The 20,247-nt window shown below is 37.2% G+C and overlaps 1 protein-coding gene across 1 annotated transcript in view; it reads left to right on the top strand.

Moving 5' to 3' along the window:
- The window catches only part of PSME4 (proteasome activator subunit 4), a 67,266-nt gene that overhangs the window by 25,575 nt on the left and 21,444 nt on the right, over positions 1–20,247 (top strand). Inside the window, exons 15-27 of the mRNA XM_064446905.1 lie at positions 350–448; positions 840–909; positions 1,362–1,429; positions 1,996–2,211; positions 4,220–4,377; positions 6,495–6,590; positions 15,725–15,780; positions 16,863–16,919; positions 17,107–17,162; positions 17,245–17,343; positions 17,850–17,912; positions 18,071–18,166; positions 18,832–18,963. Of these exons, the coding sequence (XP_064302975.1) occupies positions 350–448; positions 840–909; positions 1,362–1,429; positions 1,996–2,211; positions 4,220–4,377; positions 6,495–6,590; positions 15,725–15,780; positions 16,863–16,919; positions 17,107–17,162; positions 17,245–17,343; positions 17,850–17,912; positions 18,071–18,166; positions 18,832–18,963 (1,266 nt within the window). The remainder of the gene's footprint in view (positions 1–349; positions 449–839; positions 910–1,361; positions 1,430–1,995; positions 2,212–4,219; positions 4,378–6,494; positions 6,591–15,724; positions 15,781–16,862; positions 16,920–17,106; positions 17,163–17,244; positions 17,344–17,849; positions 17,913–18,070; positions 18,167–18,831; positions 18,964–20,247) is intronic.

Raw genomic sequence — 20,247 nt, forward strand, 5'->3', positions numbered from 1 at the left:
AGGCAGTAGTTGTACAGTTAGACATAGGTGTTACATAGCGTGCAAGTCATATACTGGGAACGCTTAGGATTTTTTTTCTAAGCAGTTACTCTTCACCTAAATTTTTAATCTTCTATGATATTGTCAACTTTATGGGAGTGGTTACATTTTGCTCAGCTTTAGGCATTCTGCAGAACTGCTTTCTCTATTCTGATTTTTTTTAATGTGAATCATGTTTCCAGTCTTCTGTTTTAAAAGAATACAGTATTATGTACAGATGCTGCCTTCTGTGTAACATCCAATATTTGATGCTACCTAATTTAAACAAACAAACAAAATGTAATCTCCATCTTCTTGTACTCATTTTTAGGTTGCCTTGGAGAAGGTCTTTAACTTTGCTGTTTCAAATATATTTGAGACGAGAGTTGCTGGTCGAATGGTTGCTGATATGTGCCGAGCTGCAGTAAAAGTGAGAGAAAACGCTCTGATTTCAATTGATCTTTAGTTTTAAAAAACCCAAAGCCAATACTACCAGTTTTTCTTAAGCAAGACCTTTCATTTTTCTTGTAAATGTGGGTGGTTCCAATATAGTATCTTTTAGAAAACTGGATGGTTGCGTATAGCAATATTTCAAGAGGTTAATTCACCAATATTTTTCCTGCATTCATCTTAAATTTAGTATAGATTTTATTGAATGTGTAAAAATCGTGGTGTCAGGCTAACTCTAGATTGAATTGGAGTTGAGATAGGGTCTATTCTTCTTTTTCAAAATGTTGTTAGAAGTTGTTTTTTATCTATGTCTGTGCCAAGTTCCATAAGGCATCTTTTTTAAAATGGGCTGTTTATGATGCTGTTTCTAGTGCCGCCCTGAGGAATCCTTGAAGCTGTTCGTACCACATTGCTGCAATGTTATAACTCACCTCACAGTCAGTAAGTTTATAAGATTTCTAATGTTACTTACTTCAGTTTGGGTTGACTTTTCTTAAGCATAATAATATTTAAAACTTCTGTGTGTTTTTCCCAACTTTATTTCAATGATGGAAAACTAATTCTGTCCATTATTTCGTCTAAAAAAACCAAACCAACACCTATTTATGTGTAATTTCAAGACAGAACTCTGTCAAGCTACAAGAGCATGCTCTTTTAAAAATGTAGCAGTTTGATGAATATCTGGAGATGTTGTAATTCCTCAAAAAGCATTCAAGATGTTAAATTAGCTAAAGTAGCTTCCAGTTGGGTGTGGGTGCAACACAAATTGGAAGGTTGCAATAGAAGGGTTGGGAGTAAACTTTTGGGATGCAAGCACCTGGTTTATGATTTAGCTTGTTGGGAAGACTTGACTGCAGCATAGTTACAGCAGTGCTTATCACTTGTTCCTCTAGATGATGACGTATTACATGATGAAGAACTAGATAAGGAGCTACTTTGGAATCTTCAGCTTTTGTCAGAGGTATCGCAAAGAATGTTCCCCCGTGCATGTATGTCATTGAATCCAGTTTAATACCCCTGACAGATGAAAATATTAAAACTTCTGCTGCTAAAACAAATGTTGTATGAATGACACTGCGTAACTTCTTTTTCTTATCTAATTTTAAATGGGACATAAGTGACTGCTGTTTGAAGAAAATAAGCATATGGTGTATATGGAAAACAAACCATTCAAATCAAATGATTGTTGAGGGGTAGAGGAAGAAGAGGGATACATGCAGGGAAAAACATAAGATGCTTTTGGTAAAGATAGATCTTTTAAAATGTATCTAAAAACGTATACGAGTATTTCTAGAAAATTTTGAACGGCATCGAGAAGCCATGTGTATCCCAGTTCTCATGTGTTACTTAAACCTTTCCAACAGCAGAAGGGGTAGTTCATGTGCAAGTTCAGTCTTTAATTTGAAAATCAGTGTGACGTACAGACCGAAACCTGGGACAGGATCAGTGAGCAGTGTAATCCTCTCTTTAGTCCTCTAGAACAAAATCAGTTGTGTTTACCTTTGAAATGTTTGTCCTTCCTATTAGATCACTCGAGTGGATGGAAAGAAGTTGCTACCGTACAGGGAGCAGCTTGGGAAGATACTCCAGCGAACCCTACATTTAACCTGTAAGCAGGGTTACATTCTGTCTTGTAACCTACTGCACCATCTTCTTCGTTCTGCTACACTTATCTACCCCACAGAGTACTGCAGTGTGCCAGGTGGCTTTGACAAGCCTCTTTCTGAATACTTTCCTATCAAGGCAAGGATTTTCATTTATTTAGGATTAGAGGATTTGACTTTCTTTTTTTAAAAAACAATCATACACTATATTATTTGCTTTTATTTGGAGATTCTGAACATAGGTAGCAGCAATGGAAAGTGTAATTGAAAGATGATTTGGGCTTTGAAACATAGCAAATTACGAGTTACTTAAAATGATAGCAAAAAATGAATACTGACTGCTGCGTTGAATAGTTTTATAGCATGACATATTAGTGTGTTATGATGTATGTTTTACAATGACTGCATGACTACAGTAAGATAATACAAAGCTAGAGTGCCTGCTCATGTTTCTTAATTGCGTTTAATTGAGACCCAGATATCATGAAGTACAGCGGTATAAACAGTTAAGCTTGAGGAGGAGAATTTTGCTGTTCACTTTAACTTAAGTATCCAGTCATAGGGACCATTGCTGCACTGCACTGGGACAAAATTAGTCTTTCATCTGCCTTTGTGGATGAGAGCTGCAACCTGTCCTTGTTCCTCATCATGTAAATGTGGTTATCAGATATGACAAGTAATGGTGAGTGTGTGGAAAAATGAGTACGTTGGTGCCAAACAATTGCAAGAAAGGAGATATGGTGTTCTACAGATAGGCAGAATAACAAATGAACAAGGGTTCTACACTGAGCTCGAGATAGAATGAAAGTAGAACTAGCAATATTGAAAATTATTGAAACTGTCAAAAGTGATATGCTAGTCTGCTGTTAAGACTTTGAGGTAAATTTATCAGCATTACAGATGAACAGTGCAGCAGTTTTCAGCTGGCCTATTTGAACACAAAACTGCATTTTGCGGAAAAGTGTCCTTATATGTAATTTTACGACTGCAGATAATCTGATGTTTGTTATTGAAAGTACAGTTTTATAAACTGATGGGAACATCCAGTTGGGCCAGCTACTCATTTAAAAACAAACTAAACCAAACTTAATAAATGCCTCAACACAAAAATATCGTGGTTTTCTTTTAAATTCCTCCTCTGAAATTGAAAAAAGTCACAATTACTTTGCTGTTCCATACATCAGTGGCTACTTCAGAAAGTGTGAATTACATCAGCTCTTAATTGCCATTAACAGCTTGAGGTTGTCACTTACACGTGTCCTACCCTGCTCCTGCAGTATAAAACTGCAGTTCCGTCACTTTCTCAAATAATATTCATGGAGGACTAGCCTGCTCTTCCAAGGAAGAGAGGTAGTAGCAGGCTACATTGAGTAAGTGTAATACTGTGGTTCTTTGTACTCTTTGTCTGGTTGGATCAGTCAGGCATTTTAAGAACAGAGGATGAAGTTTTGAAATATTAAATGACCATGTAAAATTGGACAGAGACAGGCAATGGTAAGTGAAGCTGCAAAGGCCTATCAATTAATATAGTCCTAAGCACAGACTTCATGTTTGAATATGAACTAGGAATAAATATCGACTTGGTACTCAAGTGGTGTTAATTCTATAGCAAGCCTGAGCTCTTTGTAAGCCGCAATATAAAAAGTTGTCTTTGTTATGGGGTGACCTAGAATTGTATGGAAAGTCCAGCTTAAAATTCAGCTCTCTTTAAAAATTATTTTTAAAATGAAAGTACTAAATTTTCTGATTGTGGTTCAAAGCTGTAAAGGAGGATTATTAAATGGGCTAACTTCTTTATGTTCTCTATAGGCGGGTCAAAACTGAGTCGTACTTTCTGAATTTGTATCCAGCCAAAGGAATAACAAAGTTATATTTGAATTAGACCAATACAGTCCTTTGCCTTATAGTCCTTTCAGGTGTGTGTTATTTTCCAGGTAGACGGAGATTTTACAGTAGCTTTGGGATTTCAGTTTGGTTTCATTGTGCTCTTGGTTTTTTTCCCCTGGAATTGTCAGGATAACTGATTTACAGCAGTAGCTAGTTGATGTGTTTGGCTTTTTTTTTTTAAGTAACATTAAATGCTATTTTTTTAAAAAAAGGAAATTTGCTTCAGTTTAATTAATATGGAATGTCTTTATTTACTGTAGGACTGGGGTAAACCAGGTGACCTGTGGAACTTGGACATCCAGTGGCATGTTCCTTCATCTGAGGAAATAGACTTCGCTTTTTATTTGCTGGATACTTTTCTTCAGCCTGAACTCACCAGGCTAGAGCACTATGCAATTGGGAAGCTAGAGATGTCCAGGTTAGTGGTGATATGTAATATGGAGAAGGTGCATTTATCCACTCATGTCTGTTTTAAGTAGTTATTGCCAATCACAATGGTGCTGTGAAAATTAAGGAGTAAAATACTATAATGTTACACCATCTTGGATGTTATTCCAAATATCTTTCCAAGATTTTTAACAATTAGAAGTATGTGTAGCTTGGAAGTGCATTTCATAAAATGGATAACACATCATTTTGAACAAAATTGCTCTTCAAAAAAAAATCTTTATGTTGATATAAAGACTTTTCTGTTCTGGGTTTTTTTTCTAATACATACCACAGATTATGTTTCCATTTAACCGTAGTCAGCAATAAAAAAAGAGCTCTTCCTCTAGACTCTTACCCTGCTACTTTGGCACAACCATTTGTGTTCCTAAACTCTGAACTGGAATGCATAACTGATCTGGCTTGGAAATCTGCCTCTCTCCACTTCCTCCCTACGAGTAAAAGGTACATAGCGTGTCCCTGCAAAAAGTGCAGTGCTGAAACTGAGGAGGTCGTGCAGAGTGAGTGGTGTAAAAAGTGGGAAAGGAGGCAGGAATACCGCTGTCCAATCTTGTTAAACTCTGTTAGTGTGAAACCGTGGCTTCATAAGGCTAGTTTCCAAAGCACGAGGTAAACATGAGTTTAGTATGTGTTAGCAGTTACAAGTGTCAAATAGCTGAAGCTGTTTACAAGCATTAAATCTTGAACATTCTGTATTTCGCACATTAAACCTTCACGTCCTTGAAGCTATATATACTCAATTGATGTTCGTAGCATGGGATGTTATACCTTGTGCTCTGAAGTGCAGCCCTACCAGGGCATGGTGTATTGGACTCCTAAATATTCTTCTGTCTGACCAGGCTTTTTAATCTGGAAAAAGGCAATATCCACTTGACAAATCAATGCCACCAAACTGCAATCAGGAAGTATATTTAGACTAAAAGTCGAAGGGTTATGCTTCCTATTTAAGGTTTTGGTTTATTTGTATGTTTTTCTCTTTGACACCTTGTATGTAAAGCTGTTGACTTATAAAAGAATTGGACTTTGATTTGGTCAAGGTTTCACAGCGCTGCCTAATAGAATTAAGTGATGGTGATTTGGGAGAATATAGCCAAGTGCATGAATAGCAAATTAAATTGGAAGACAGGATAGCAAAGCTGCAAGAGTAGACAATGCTGTTAGTTGCTGAGGGAGTAACAGTTGTGAATAAATGGGATACTAGGTGAGCCTGCTATTGCTTTGAATTGCAGTATTTCTGGAGCTTGAATTCTTGTCAAAAAAATTTCTTTTTTTTCTTGCATTCCACAAAGTAATAATTGGAAATCAAACATTTTTTTTATGTATTCAGGAGCTTCAGAGTAAGGTTTTTCTATTACAAAAGATAAAATGAAGAATTCTAACAGGCTTTGTTGAACACATATTTAGAGAGTTCATAAGTAATGTGTGAGTACTAAGAGCCCTTCAGTTAGGGAACCTCTATAGACAGCTGAAAGGAGTTATTTTACAAATCAGAGCTGCTTACCACAAAGATGAGGACAAAGCACAAAATTTGTAACTGTATACTACTTTAAAAGACAGCTTTAAAAATAATTCCTGAATTCTCTAAAATAACACAGAAAAAAGTCATTCCCATTGTTGCATTATAATTTCTCTTCAGGCTGTAAAATATTCACTAATAAAGTATTTCCTCATCTTACTCATGGTGGGAAGGACTTTTCTTGGCCTTGGGGTGGAGAGTTATTTCATGGGTTTTATCTGAAATTTGGATTAAATTCTTCAAAAGAATTTTTTGGGGTAAAGCTGTCTGCATTGAGATTAGTTTATCTCATTATACTGATGTTTCATTCAATGTTTCAGAATGTAAAATCTCAAAAAAACTCCAACACAAGTTTTTTGGAAAACCAAGTTGAATGTTGGAGTTCTGTCATAGAATTAAATTGGATCAAATTGGATTGGATTAAAGTGGATTTCTGTAGTGCTCCCTCTTCTGTTTGGAAGTGATATAGCTAAAGGAAAGGGCTGTTATAAGTTCACAAAAAATATGGTTTATTATTTGTATATTTTCAAGCATTTGACAGATAAGTAATTGGTTTTTCTTCTGTGTTTAAGAGATGATGTGCAGCAGTGCCTTGCTATAGTGCATAACTGCTTGATTGGTTCTGGGAACATTCTGCCTCCTCTGAAAGGAGAAAGGGTGGCTCATCTGTAAGTAAAATTTATTTTTGTATCACAGACATTCTTAGCGATTGTATTCATACTGGTTTTTAGTGCTTATTGCTTTTATCATACAACTGCTTCTAGTGGCTATTTTTAAGGAGCTCTCATACTACTGTAAAGATACAGAAATTTGAAACAGTGACTTAGTAAAATGCTTGAGCACTTAAAATGAGGAAGAATATTAAGTGCTGTTTTCAGTGCAAGACTCGGAAAATGTTTAAAAAAGGTAGGTGACACCACTGCATTGCTGATGCTACTTTCTGTAAAGGAAATGGAAGCTAGGCATGTGCTTCCCTTTTTCTAAAAGAAGTCTTCAAACAACAGTGCACTGCCATCTTACTAATGTTCCTGTCACCCTGCACGAGTAAAGTCATAAACACTCTGAACTTAACTTCTTGCGGCTGTCTTCTCTTATTAAAATAGGAAACAAGTCCTGTTTGAATGTTCCAGCTCCTGTGAATAATGTCACAGCAGAACCTGGCTGCCGGTGCCAGCATACAGTAGAACTAGAGCAAAAATGCTTGAGTAAACTTTCGTTTTAGAAGTAACAGGAGCTTTCTGTTGCATTACAGTAGTTTAGGCTTTAAAACAGACTGCTTTTTTAATAGACAGGATTGCTGCTTTAGCTTTGACTTCTTTGAGAATGTACACTGAAATATTAGTGTTGGAGGCAGTTATGAGTTTGATCTCAGTATTTCTGTTGTTATATATCATGTTTAAAATATGGAGGGTTTCGGTTCAGCTTATTGCCATAGTCTGTATTTGGTGACTATAAAGTTGTTGCTGAGATTCCCCCCCGCCCCCAAGTGCCAGCTACTAAAAGTGCCAAGAAGCGTGGAGAGAGTGTCAAATGCATTACTTCAGGTGCCTAGCTCCTGTGAGCTTGTACAGTGGGAGAGGCTTCTCTTGAGTGTATGTTAGAACGTGTGTCAAGCTGGAAAGCTTTGTAGAGGCCATCTTTTACCATTGACTATGTAGGAAATTCAGGGAAGTCATCTTTTAGTTAGAGGCAGAGCAGAACGTTCAGGCTGATTATGACTGTCTTCTAAAATAAGGACCCTGGCACCTTTCAGGAGGCATTGACTGTTCCTGTACCAGTAATGTGCTGCTGGTCCATACTGGGAATATGTGTGAGCATGTTAGCATCGCTTCTTGATTCAGTCCAAATCCTGCCCTGGCATCTGTTAGGCAGCAAGCACTAGATGCTTGCAGTTCATATGGCTCACGGGTTCAAGGACAGTTTCTGGTGTTGGTCCTTCAAAGGAGAAGGATTTTTTGTTCTTGGGTGCCTTGAACTTCAAAATACAAGGCTATCTTGGCCCCAAAAGTCTTTAACACCACCCAAAAAAAAAAAAAAAAGACAAAAAAAGCTGTTGTAGCTATAGTAATACGTTAATCAAGGAAGAAACTTCTGTGTAAGAGTAGGCAGTTTTGTACCCTTGTCTAGGCTATCTGATTGTCAGTAATGGAAGCTTCATTTGGTAGAAGGAGTTGCAGCTGTTGTTAGAATGTGTTCATGTAGGCAGTCTCTGGTATTGTTTTGGTGTGGGGTGTTTAGAGCCATCTTTTTATCTTGTTGGGCAAGGTCTGTAAATTCTTAATGTACAGATTAGGACATTAGCCTGTTAATCAACTCCTAAATTACTTGTATACTTACAGAAGATTTGCGCACAGTTATCTGTGCTGCCATATTAAATTGGTACAATTTACATGAGAACGTGCTGAAATCAGTTTGGTACTGAAGAAATTGGAATCAGACTTTTCTCACATAATCTGAATTTTGGAACTCAATAGTTAATTCTGCTAGATGCCTGCAGAGATTGAGTCCACCATTATCTGGTTTTAGACTGACTTTATGCATGTTGATGAAATATTTCACACCCACTGTGAGCAGGTCTTACATCCAAACTTTTTATGTTTACATTAAGGCTTTTTAAAAACAGAGTTAAGGCAATTTATCTTTTCAGTAACTTTACACAGGACTCAAATTTGCCTCTGAAGGTGAATGAATTTTAAGTAAGCTTTAGCTCTCATTCTTTGCATGATTTGAATTATCACCAGCAGAACGTGGATTTTTAATGAAGGAGACCATCTGAGGGCAGTAGAGTTCGTGGGCGGTGGGTTGTACTTTGGCCTGGTGAGGTGGAATAAATACTTCAGGATTTGCTGTTGTGCTTCATATAAATTAAATGTTAGATCCCTGTCAGTTTATTCAACTTGCTTAGCAAGCACAGCTACAAAGGCCAATAACAATTTAACATCTTCAGAGATGAGAGTTCATCCATCCAGGACAGATGGTGTTCATTCTAGTGATGTTTCTTACGACACATGTATTCTGTTTTAATGGGTTACTGTATGTAAGCAAGGATCACAGAAGGGAATTGTACCAGGAAGGAAGATGTCCTCTCTACTGCCTTATTCCCTCCTTTTCCTTCCCCAAGAAATAACTGGAATATTTGTAATGAGAGAGATGTCTTTTGACTTGCAATATTAAACAACTTCCTGTGAATCCGGTTTTCTATCCCATATGTCCATAAAATTATATCCAGTTTGAATGTTAGAGGTATCTTTGATTAACTTGCTATTAAAACAGAAAAAACCCCTTGATTTTAATTGTTGGTGTGTCATGTATGTTCCTGGGATTTTCTTGTAAGATACCAGTTGACATTCCCAAGCCTGTTCCCATTATATCTAGTGGGAATGCACATGAAGCACTTGGATTTGAAACTGACCAAGCTAGTTACCCAGAACGCCCTTATTTTAAGTACTGTGTACTCACAGTTAGCACTTACCACTAGTGGTGATGACATTCACTATCCAAACATGACAGTGTAGGAGTATTTTTGGATGCATGTATTGGTAAATGGTTTGATACGTTTAAGATAAACAAACAACATTCTACATGTGTACTTCTAAAACAAACTGGCACAGGAGATTTCTTATCAGATACCTCCTACGCCACTTAACTGCAATGAACCATAGCTGATCACGCACCGTGTAGTACAGCATTGCTTTTTGTGCTGGCTGTAAAGCAGAGCCAAGTAGGTGTAACTGCTAGATTTTCCTTTATCTCATTGGTTGAGGATAGCTGAAGATTCTTGCCAAGACAGGCAGATGACGAGTATTTGTTCCTCAGTAATCCTCTAGCCTGCTCACTGGATGAAAGGAAAGTCTTGTAGATGGGGGAGAGCTTGGAGCCATGTAATCTGAACCTCAGCAAAAGAAATATGTGGGCAGACTGAACTTTAAAACTTTGCGTGTAGTGGGATGATGAACTAGATATGATGGTTCGGTTAGTACTGTGAATTCTATCTGCCTGCAGGCTGCTCCTTCCACCAAGATGCTTTTCTCCTGAATGTACAGGATTTCTTTTTCTGTCTGACAACTGAAATCTACCCAAATATTTGCAGACCGTGTTTTTGGGGTCTGTTTGCAATCTGGCTTGCATGACAGGCAGGGGAAGGCAGTGGCAGGAATAAGGGCGAAAGGCTGCTTTCTGTGTCAGGAGCAGGCTGTAACAGTGTGAGACCACTGTACCTGATTTGATCATTAAGTGGCTTGGTCATAACAGTGACTAGTAAAAGCAAAATGACTTGACTGAGTGAGGAAGTAGGGTTTTTTTTGCTTAAGCAATAAGGAAAACCAATTGTGAAAATTATATATTGACTGTATGTCACAGATGTCACAAGCTGGCCAAATGCTTATTTCATTATTGGTTGTCATAATTGACCTGTGTTGTTGCATAGAATTCCCATGCATTAGATGTGAGGTTTGAGGGGTTTTTTTATGGATTAATTTTAAATCACAGTATTACATAAATGTGGTGGCCTTCTAGAGGGATGAGAATATAACAAATTATGAGCACTGTTTTGGGAGAAGAAAATGAGTTAGTCTGGATTCAGGTTCTAAAACTTTCTGTTTTAAAATAAGTTGCAGAGATGAATGCATGAGGCTGCTTTCTGCTAACATGGTAACTATTTGCTACTGGTGTGTTGTTGCTATAATTCTTTTCAAGTGACTTCTACAGTAGGAAAATAGGGCTGTTGCAAATACAAGGCCTGTCCGCCAGCGTGGAGACTACTACATTTACTGTAGTAGCACTGTTGACCCAGGATTCCATTTCATTTGATTATAGATGGTGTATTTCAATTCATCAACATCGTTTTATAGAAATCACTTACAGAAACTTTTAATCTTAAAGTTTAGTGGGAAGTTGCTTGGTCCATTTCAGTGGACTTTGACAGGTTTTTCTTTTGTTCCTCAGCGTCAAATACGTGAGAGTACCCAATAATTTCAAAATGCCTTTCTTCATTTTTCTTAAGAGTAGGCTGTTTTGTGTCTCAGTGGTTTGAGTTTATTCAGTGTATTAGCTGTTGAAAACAATTTTGCTTCTTGAATAGTTTATATACAAAGTTTTTCTACTGGTTTCTTCTTTCTTTTATTTATTTTTTTCATAAAGCTGAAACTGGATGGAATTTCCCAACATTGGTCTGGTACATTCTCTTTGTTAGACAGGTGCCCTTACTTTCATGGCTTAATAAATACTGGTTGGAGTAAAGGTTTCAAAACTTCCATTTATCTACAAGTGTGTATATTGGCATGAGCCTTCTTGAATCTCCTGTCAATCTAGGTTAATATTTGCATGTTGATTCATGAGTTTCTCTTATTACTTTTTGTATCTTTTGATGACTGGTAGTCTCCAAACTGAAAGGTGATATATTTAGTGTGGAAAACACATTATTAAAGTGGCCAACACTTGACTTGGGTATGCTCAGTATACCCAGAAGTATACACTCTATGTGTGCGTGTGTGTACATATGCACGCTCGGTATACACATCAACATCTCTTGTGCTTGAAGAGTGATTTCCTTGTTTAGCAAACTTGAGCACCAAAGGTTTAGGTTTCATAATGCTCCAACTTTTTCTGAGACAAAGCAGTTCTTGTATAGTTTGTGATTGGTTTTTTTTTTTTCTCTTCTGCTTCCTAATTTTGGGAGCAAAATTCCTATATGTTTTACGTGAATTATGTAAATAATTTATATCTTTCTGAAATATTATCGTGGCTTAATTATAAAATAGCTCATGCTATTTTAAATGTGTAGTGTTACTGTGACTGTTTCATGCATGAGCAGGTGTTTAGGGAGACAATAGGCAATTCAGTGGAAAATAATTTTGTGCACAATCCATGCACAAATAAACTACAAATTGAGACTTGTCAGAATTGAAAAGAATAGCTAAATGTGAGGAAGAAGTAGAACTCATGCCCTAGTGTTGATTTTATATTTTATCCTGTAAGTAGCAAGGAATTTCAAAATCATCTTTTTTGGAAGATGAATGAATTCTCTTCTAAAGTGCCATGCATAAAAAAATTAATAGACAACTATTTCATGACTTAGTAGTGTGTATTTATATTATTATTCCATGTAGTGTTTGTCATTGTTAGTAGAGATGCCATTGATTCTAGGTGTGTGTTGTAAATTCCATTTTTAATGCCAAAGGAATAGTTAAAAGGAGAAGGGAAAAAAGGAGTTGAGGAGGCTGCCTGAGGTTGTGAGGAGCAATCCTGTATGACAGCAGGAGTTTTTTGCAGCTGAATTAAGGTGTTCAAAGCCAGAGAGTCAGAGCTGTGGTGAATTATCCTGACATAGTTGCGGGAAAAAACTGTATTCATTTTTCGTGCCTACAGAAACACACCGTAATGATTGCTCTGCCACACAAGATGTGTGCAGGTATAGATAATGCTTACACGCACACAGTGTACCCTTTTTCTTAAGGGACCACTGTAATTGTAAGTAATATCAATCTCCTCTCGTTATAATGACTCTAATGGTGTGCAAATGAAGATTATTTCAAATGCAGACAGTATAAAGCTCTCTAAGGCTGAGAAATCTTTCACTGATGTTCGTTTGAGTTCCCCTTCCATTCCCTTCCCTTCCTTGCGGCCTACTTACTAAGGAGATGACACTAAGCAGCTCATTTAGGGAACCAGAACAGGGTTACTTGGATAACATCCACTTCTTTTGTCTCCCTCTTAAATACAGCTTGTTTCGTTAGGATGCGGTATTGCTCTACTCTTGTTACAGACATTGGTAGGAGCTTCCTTAATGTCCTTTCACTGAAGGTGTTCAGGCTACAGGTCAAGAATAAGACCACTTCTTGTAAATGTGTAAGGATGTGAAATCGTGTGCTGAGGGGCAGGGCTAGCTAACCTCTCGGCATCTCCAGGAAAATTCCCAGCTCTGCTGGGGGAGCTGCACACAGAAAAGGAAACAGTTACTCCTCCATGGTGAGTAACCCTGTTCTCTCCTTGTTTGCCTTCTGACCGACCGTTGTCTCTTAATCTTGTGCGTCAAATTTGGTTGATGCAGCCCTTGGTCTAGTCCTTAACATGGTGTGGGGTTTTTTTTGTAATTAGGAAAATTTCCTTTGCAGTTGGTTCAGCGGACTGATGCTTCAAGTTACTTGTTTCTGAAAAGCTGTATCTGATCACTGGACTGTACTTACACTGAGCAATATATACGCAGAGACTTGAATTAATTGTGGTGTAAAATGTCTGGAAGTTGAAAAACATAGTGCATCAATTTTTCTCCAGTAAAGACGCTTTAGTTATTGTACTGTGGCAAATAAGGAAATGAATTCTTCAAAGTTCTGTTCAATTGGGAGTTCTGTTCCAGCTAAAATTTTGGATACTCTTTGTTCATAAGTTTTCTTGACCATTTGTGTTGAAAACTGTTGCTACAGAGCGAAGTACAGTATTATGTACATTGCATGAAGCATTCTTGTGAGAGTCTTGCTATCGGTATTGACTCAAGTTAAAAAAACATTCCATGCCTCTTCCTTTTGTTTGTCTGAAGTAAAACACTTATAGTTCTCTCTGGCTCAGTGGCTGACACTTAGAATGCTGAATAGTGCTAGCATGGATCTTAGTTGGTGGGCCAGTTTTATAACTTCTTTGCATTTTGAAGATAATATTTCATCCTAATAATAGCCATGTTGAAATAAATGGTTCTGCCTGTGGAGTAATGTCATGGTGAGTGTAAGGACTATACTAGGCTAATTCTTGATTACTCGATGCTCTGTATTGAGCTGTTATTCCTGGTTTGCTCAGGAACCTGAAGTGTGGAGAGAGCTCAGAGTGTTGTTTTCCCGTTGTTTTAAATATTAGCGATTTGGTTTGGACCTTGGCTAGCTGGCAAAGAACAGTCAAGTGAATCTTGCTGGAAGTGGGAAAGAAGCGCAAAGATTTGTCATCTCTCTGTAGACTGCCTGAGGGAAAACTGGGAAATTGCACTTCAATTTTCCTCGCCTTATTGCCTTATGTGAACTTAATTTGTGTATTTATATCAGGGAAAACTGTTCAAGGGTAAAAATACATGCAAATATTGTAGAAAACATTACTGCTATGAGCTTATTTATCTATTAACATAGCCAGCATACTATTAAAAAAAAGTAATTGCTTAATGTTTAGTCGCCTGAGATTGCTGGATTTGTGTTACCTTCTTTTTTTAAGTAGTATTTGAGGTGGGAAGGTTCACACTTTTTTTCCAGATGTTAATTGCAGAAATATCCCTTCTCTGTATCTTCCCAGCTGGAAAGATATGATCTTGGAGAAATACGTAACAAACACTTTCAAAGTCAATCATGTAGATGATTCTCAAAGAGCAAATGTGTGAGACCATAAAAACTGAATTTATTTTTTCAGGACCAAAGTACTGGATTGACATTGGATACTTTGGTGGAAACACTATTACTGGCCAAGTTGTACCTTAAGCACCTATGCCAGTGCAGAGGTTTGGGGGAGGGGAGAAGTGGGAATTCTGCAATTACTTATTTTCAAGTTAACCTAAAGCTACCAGAAATACAATGAGGAAAATTAAATTAAGACTTCACTTCTTGATGTCTAAGTCAATTAAGAAAAAGTCATTTCAGTTTTATTTTTGTTGGTGCAGATGTGACTGTTAAAAGGGTTGTGAAGTCAGTTTACCTAATTTTTGGTGGCAAGTTTTTTCCTTCATCTAATCAGCGCAATAATTGTAGTACTCGTGTTTTAATGTGCTCACATTTACAGGAGAAACAGGGCCCTTATTCCTGGTTTGACAGATAGAAGTTTGTCATTGCCAGAAATCTGAAAGTTTATCTTAGTATCTTGTAGCACATGCTCACATATAGAATCTATAGTGTTTTCTGATGTGTTACTTAGCATTTGTAATAGTAGGAGATTCACATAGCTTCACTTAGCTTTGTGTTGATTGTATTGTCAATGCGATTCTCTGTGAAGATTATTTTTATGGGGATTGCTTGCTGATACTGTTTGTTTAATGTAATACACGGGTCTATTTTGTCCTTGAAAGCTTGAATTTGTCTACCTTAATGTTTTAGGGGGTAAGATATGTTTTAAAAAAAAACAACCCAGACACACACAACCAAAACAAAACAAAAAAAAACCACAAAACCCCCAATTTATGTCTTTTAAATTCGTTGGCATATGATATCTGAGCCCATATTTTTTTGCATGGTTACATGAAAGCAAATCCACAAAGACTAAGAATTCACTTTTTAAATATTTTTGATAGGTAAGTTTGACCCAAATCCTGGAAGAAACATGGCTTTATTTTTTGGTAGGGTTATTTAATAGTGAACTCCATATAGCAATAAGTAGGACTTCTCTAGATTAGGGGTACGTTACTTTAAAAGAAAGGACCAAACTTAGAAAAGCTTTATCAGCTTAACTTGTCAGGAAAGGATTCTGCCTCAGCAGTCAAATTCACCTGTCCTTCCTAGACTAAGACGACTAGGAGCCATGCTTGCCATGATGATTGTGGTCAAAGATTTGACAACGAGACCAAATCTCTGACTGTTTAACAGAACCTCATTGGTTCTGTTAAGTTTAACTGATGAGACTCTGTTAAATGAGAAATCAAGATTCTAGGTTCAAGGTGGTGCCCTTATGGTGTACTTGTCTCTGACAAACAGTCTGACCCATAGGTATGGTTGGTTTAAAAATACATATTTGGTGCTACTGGCATGAAATTTGACTTGTTAAAATGAATTAAATGTCGATGAAACTTACCTAGCCGATGGTTTCTGTAATGTGTGGTAATACTTGGTTTGTTTTCATGCAGGGTCCCAAGTCTGGTGTCTTTGGAAGAGACAAAACTGTACACTGGTGTTGAATATGGTACGTAGATCCTAGTTGTGTTCTTTTCTTTTTTCTTTTTTCTGCTGTAAAAAATAGGTTCTCTTTTGAGACCATAATTTTGATTCTTCTCTTTATATTAAATGAGCTTTTTTGGCCAATGCAGAAGTTCTTGATACACACTGTTTCATCTTCAGCAATGGTATACAAGATACAAATCTGCTGCTGTAATATGGCCAGGAGTGGGAGCTCAGGTCCAACCCCCAGGTCAGAATGGTTGGACCCATGTACATCCACACAGATGAGAGGTGCAGGAAGCAACACCCATCACCTAAGGACTGCACTTCAGAGACAGAAGGAATCAAGGCATAACCTGCTAAAGGTTGTGACACCTCTGTTAGAAGAAAACTGCCTTTTTCAGGCCTCGTGTGTATTCACCATCTTCCAAGTGAAGATGGGCCATTTAAATAAGGAACTGAAGCACATGGTAACTGATCGGACTATTAAGTGGGTGTAGATGCTTTAATACTACTTCTAAAACCTGGTCCATTAGCTTGCAAGCAGTGAGTTTGTAGCTATATAACATGTAATAGAGAATGGGCATTTATTTAGCAGTCTTTTGCAGTAATAAAGATTTTTTTCTGGTTGAAAACTTTTCAAGGAGACTGCTTGTATCATTGATTCTTCTTTCTTCTGTGTTTCATGTTGTTTAGTTTGGGAATGTCTGTTCCCCTCCATGTATTGAAGGGGAATAAGTCCCCAGTCTTTTATTGGCTTAATCACCTGATACATAAAATCTGTATTCTTTTTTAACCTGCTTAATGTGTTACTCAGTTTTCATATGCTAAATAACCTGCTTCGGTCTGTGGTTAGAAATGAAGCTAACTGTCAAGGTAGTTAAAGAACGTTATGTACCTATAAAGAAACCAACACACTGTTGACTTGATAAACAAAAGAAGGCCCTGTGAGAGTGGTGTCTGTAGATATAACAAGATAGTTAATTTTATTACAGTCCATAGTGCCATTTCTGAGTAGTCTGCTCTGGCTTTCCACTGGTTTCCTTATCTACAAAGTGTTTTTTATGCTATTGTATAATAAGGAGAAAATGTTTCAATTTTTTGTAGATTTATCGAGAGAGAATTATCGGGAAACAATTGCAAGGGTTACAAGGAAATTGCTGCGTAAGTTTAACCACTTCTATCTAAAAAGTACTGTGTTTGTGCTTCTAAGTATAGTTTTATAGATGAGAAACTTGTTTCATTTACTTTGGCTATAATTCTTAAATTTAAGCATTGTAAAATAAAATTATTGTTGATTTTGAAAGCTCTTTTCCTGTCTGGTAATAAATAATTTTTCTTCTAATTGCAGGCTATATACTTGATAATTCAGAAGATGATACCAAGTCTTTATTTCTAATAATAAAGGTATGCTTATAATTTTAATACTTATGACAAAATTATTTGTTATGCAAAATAATTACTCTTTGTCATCTTCTTCTTTCTACAGATTATTAGTGATGTTTTACAGTTCCAAGGGTCTCACAAGCATGAGTTCGATTCACGATGGAAAAGCTTTAATCTAGTGAAAAAATCAATGGAGAACAGGGTCAGTGATTTTTCTTTGTAAAGCTTAGGTGAGGGGTGGAAATAGTTCCTAATGTCCAGGACAACTTTTTTGTCATATTTTCGTTACTGTCCTAATCAGTTTTCATAATTTTGAAATCTAATTCTGTGGTAAGCATGCTGTTTTGCAGTGCTTTTGTACTTTAATTGGGAAATCTTATGAGTAAATAGCATTTCCAAATTGTAGTAACCCTTAATTTGTATGTGAGCTTGGACCAAAGTCTGAGATTTGGTATGATGCTCCATTCTGGTCCTTGTTAACTGAGAAATTTAACTGAGTGACCAGAGCTTCCTTTTGCTTACAGAGTGATAGGCAAATAAAAAACTTTCCTGGGGTAAAAAAATCAAGGTAGGTTGCCAAAAAGAATTTCTACATGAAACTTCCCTGTTTCTAGAAGCAAAAGAGTACGCAGGGAATTCAGTCAATGCAAATTACTAATACGAGTACTGAAATCTAAACCCAATTTTTTATTTGTTATTTGTTTACAGCTTCAGGGAAAGAAACAGCATATCAGAGCTCTGCTGATAGACAGAGTTATGTTGCAGCATGAGGTAATACTTTCACTTAAATCTGCACCAACTACCTTACTTGAAAAGTTGATTTGTTATGCTGTCATTGAGCAAAAGATGCCATAACCCTGCACTAGTGTTTCTCTTGCATGTGTGAAATGTAAAAACAATCTGTCCTTTGTTTTTTCCATGCAATTTAGCTGAGAACACTAACGATGGAAGGCTGTGAATATAAAACTTCCCACCAGGAGATGATCAGAGATCTTTTGTGTTTGTCCACAAGTTCGTATGGTCAGGTAAGGAACAATGCTTTTTACACTGAAATATATGGAGTTTTTTGTTGATCTATTCAAGTTGTTTTCAGCATCTTTGCTTTTCAGTTTATTTCCATGGCAACATGAAGTATTTACTTACTTTCATTTGCATGCGTTGCTGGTTTTGGCATAGTTTTTGCTTTAAGCCCCTTCTTTATTAAATAAGTCTACTTTTAGGAAGTAGCTATGATGGCGTCCTAGTTCTTAAAAATACCCAAAACAAGTGTGATGATCATTGGATTCTGAACTCTTTGCCCCATGGGAGCTCTGTGTGTGTATACAAATTCAGATCATCCACAGTGTCTACAGGCTCTTCAGAATTCTGCTAACTGCATCGGTTATTCCAGCTGTTTGCTTTTCAAATGATCTTAAAAACACAGTGACTGGTTTTGGCAACATAAAGAATTCGCTTTAACTTTGTAGCTGTTCTCACGTAAAGGATAGAAACCAGAAGTGGGTTTTTGTAAACAACTGTGAGCAAGGGTGAGGGGAAGCATGCTATTTACATCCTTCTACAAATTTTGTTTCTGTGCACAAATACATCATGCAAATTCTGCGCATAAGTAACTGAAATGGATAAGGATGTTATTTCTGTATAGTATATTTTTGCTTCAGAAGACTTTCTAGTGATGTCTTTCTTCCCACAGGTCAGAAGTAAAGCTCAGCAAGCATTCTTCACAGCTCTGGGAACATACAATTTTTGCTGCAGAGATATAATTCCCTTGGTTTTGGAGTTTTTGCGTCCAGACCGGCAAGATGTCACCCAAAAGCAATTTAAAGTACTGTCTCATTAACTTTGTTTAGTGCCTGTCTTTTGAAAGTGTTTTTATAGGAGAATTTTTAATGGTGAAGTGTGATTTGCTTGCTTATTAGTGTGGCTGATATTTTTATGGCATATAGCTTATGTATGACTAGTGTAAGGAATTACTTGGATGAGATCAGTTGTCGAGAAGTTTTGGGATTATGTATGTTCCTCATTTCATTGTGCGTTCAGGTATTACAAAAATTTATGTTAACACTTATTTTTAAATTATGAAACGGAATTTGAGAAGCCATAGTCCAAGGTGGTAAAACTCATTAAGCAGTTCTGTCAGCTGTAGCAGTATAAGAAGAGAGCATGAACTGGACAAAAAGTTGATCACCCAAAAATGTTATACGAAATCAGGTGGGTTTTGTTATGAAGTGGTGGGTAATTGCTGATGCTGTCAGGCCTGGAAATGGTGCTGGCACAGTGATGCCAGGATACAATTTATCTGTCCAGGTATTCAAAAGCATCATGCTCCCCTCCTTCCTCCGCAGCCCCCTTAACCCTCCTGGCCACAGAGGCAAGTTGGACTCTTGTTGTACAGTCAGAATAACAGCTGTGGCTTATTGCCTTCCTCCAGCTGCCTGATGATACTTACCAGAAAGCATGTGATTCATCTGCCTATTTTACACCTTTTCTTGTTTCTTCATTTGTTTTTTTTCCCTGCCATCCTTGTATCTCCCTGACTCCACCCAGATAAACAACCCCCCCCGCCCCAGCTACGTACTTTTTCCTGATGGGTCCCAGTTTTGCTACACTTACAGCATTTGCTACCATACCTGAATTTGGTATTCCTGATACTGCTGCCAGGCAGTCGTAGCCTATATGATATTACTGATGTGGTTACCTAGGCACTCTTGTTCTTCCAAGACTCAGCTCTCCAAAAGGTCCCCCAGACTTCCTTCAAATTGCCTGTGAAATTTGGCCATTTCTCACACAACTCCCACTTAAAGTGTGACTGGATTTCACAGGTGGTTGTTTCACTGCATGTAACTCTTGTCAGCTTCTCACACTATCACCTGCAGTGTTCATCAGTTTGTTGTGTCCCGTCCAGTAGTTACGCACATCCTCTTCAGTCGGCATCATTTCAGGTGTCTAGTTAACATCATTATGATTTGCCTGCAGCCCAAACATGAATGAGTTCACAGAAAGGCCAGGTGTGGTACTTGATAATTAAATAATCTCCTTTATAGTGTAATTCAGAAATCAGTCGGCCATTCTGTGGATAAATTAATTAGCAGGGCATCCAGTCTCATTA

This window comes from Phalacrocorax carbo, chromosome 3 (assembly GCF_963921805.1).
Source record: "Phalacrocorax carbo chromosome 3, bPhaCar2.1, whole genome shotgun sequence".
NCBI classification, from domain to species: Eukaryota; Metazoa; Chordata; class Aves; order Suliformes; family Phalacrocoracidae; genus Phalacrocorax; species Phalacrocorax carbo.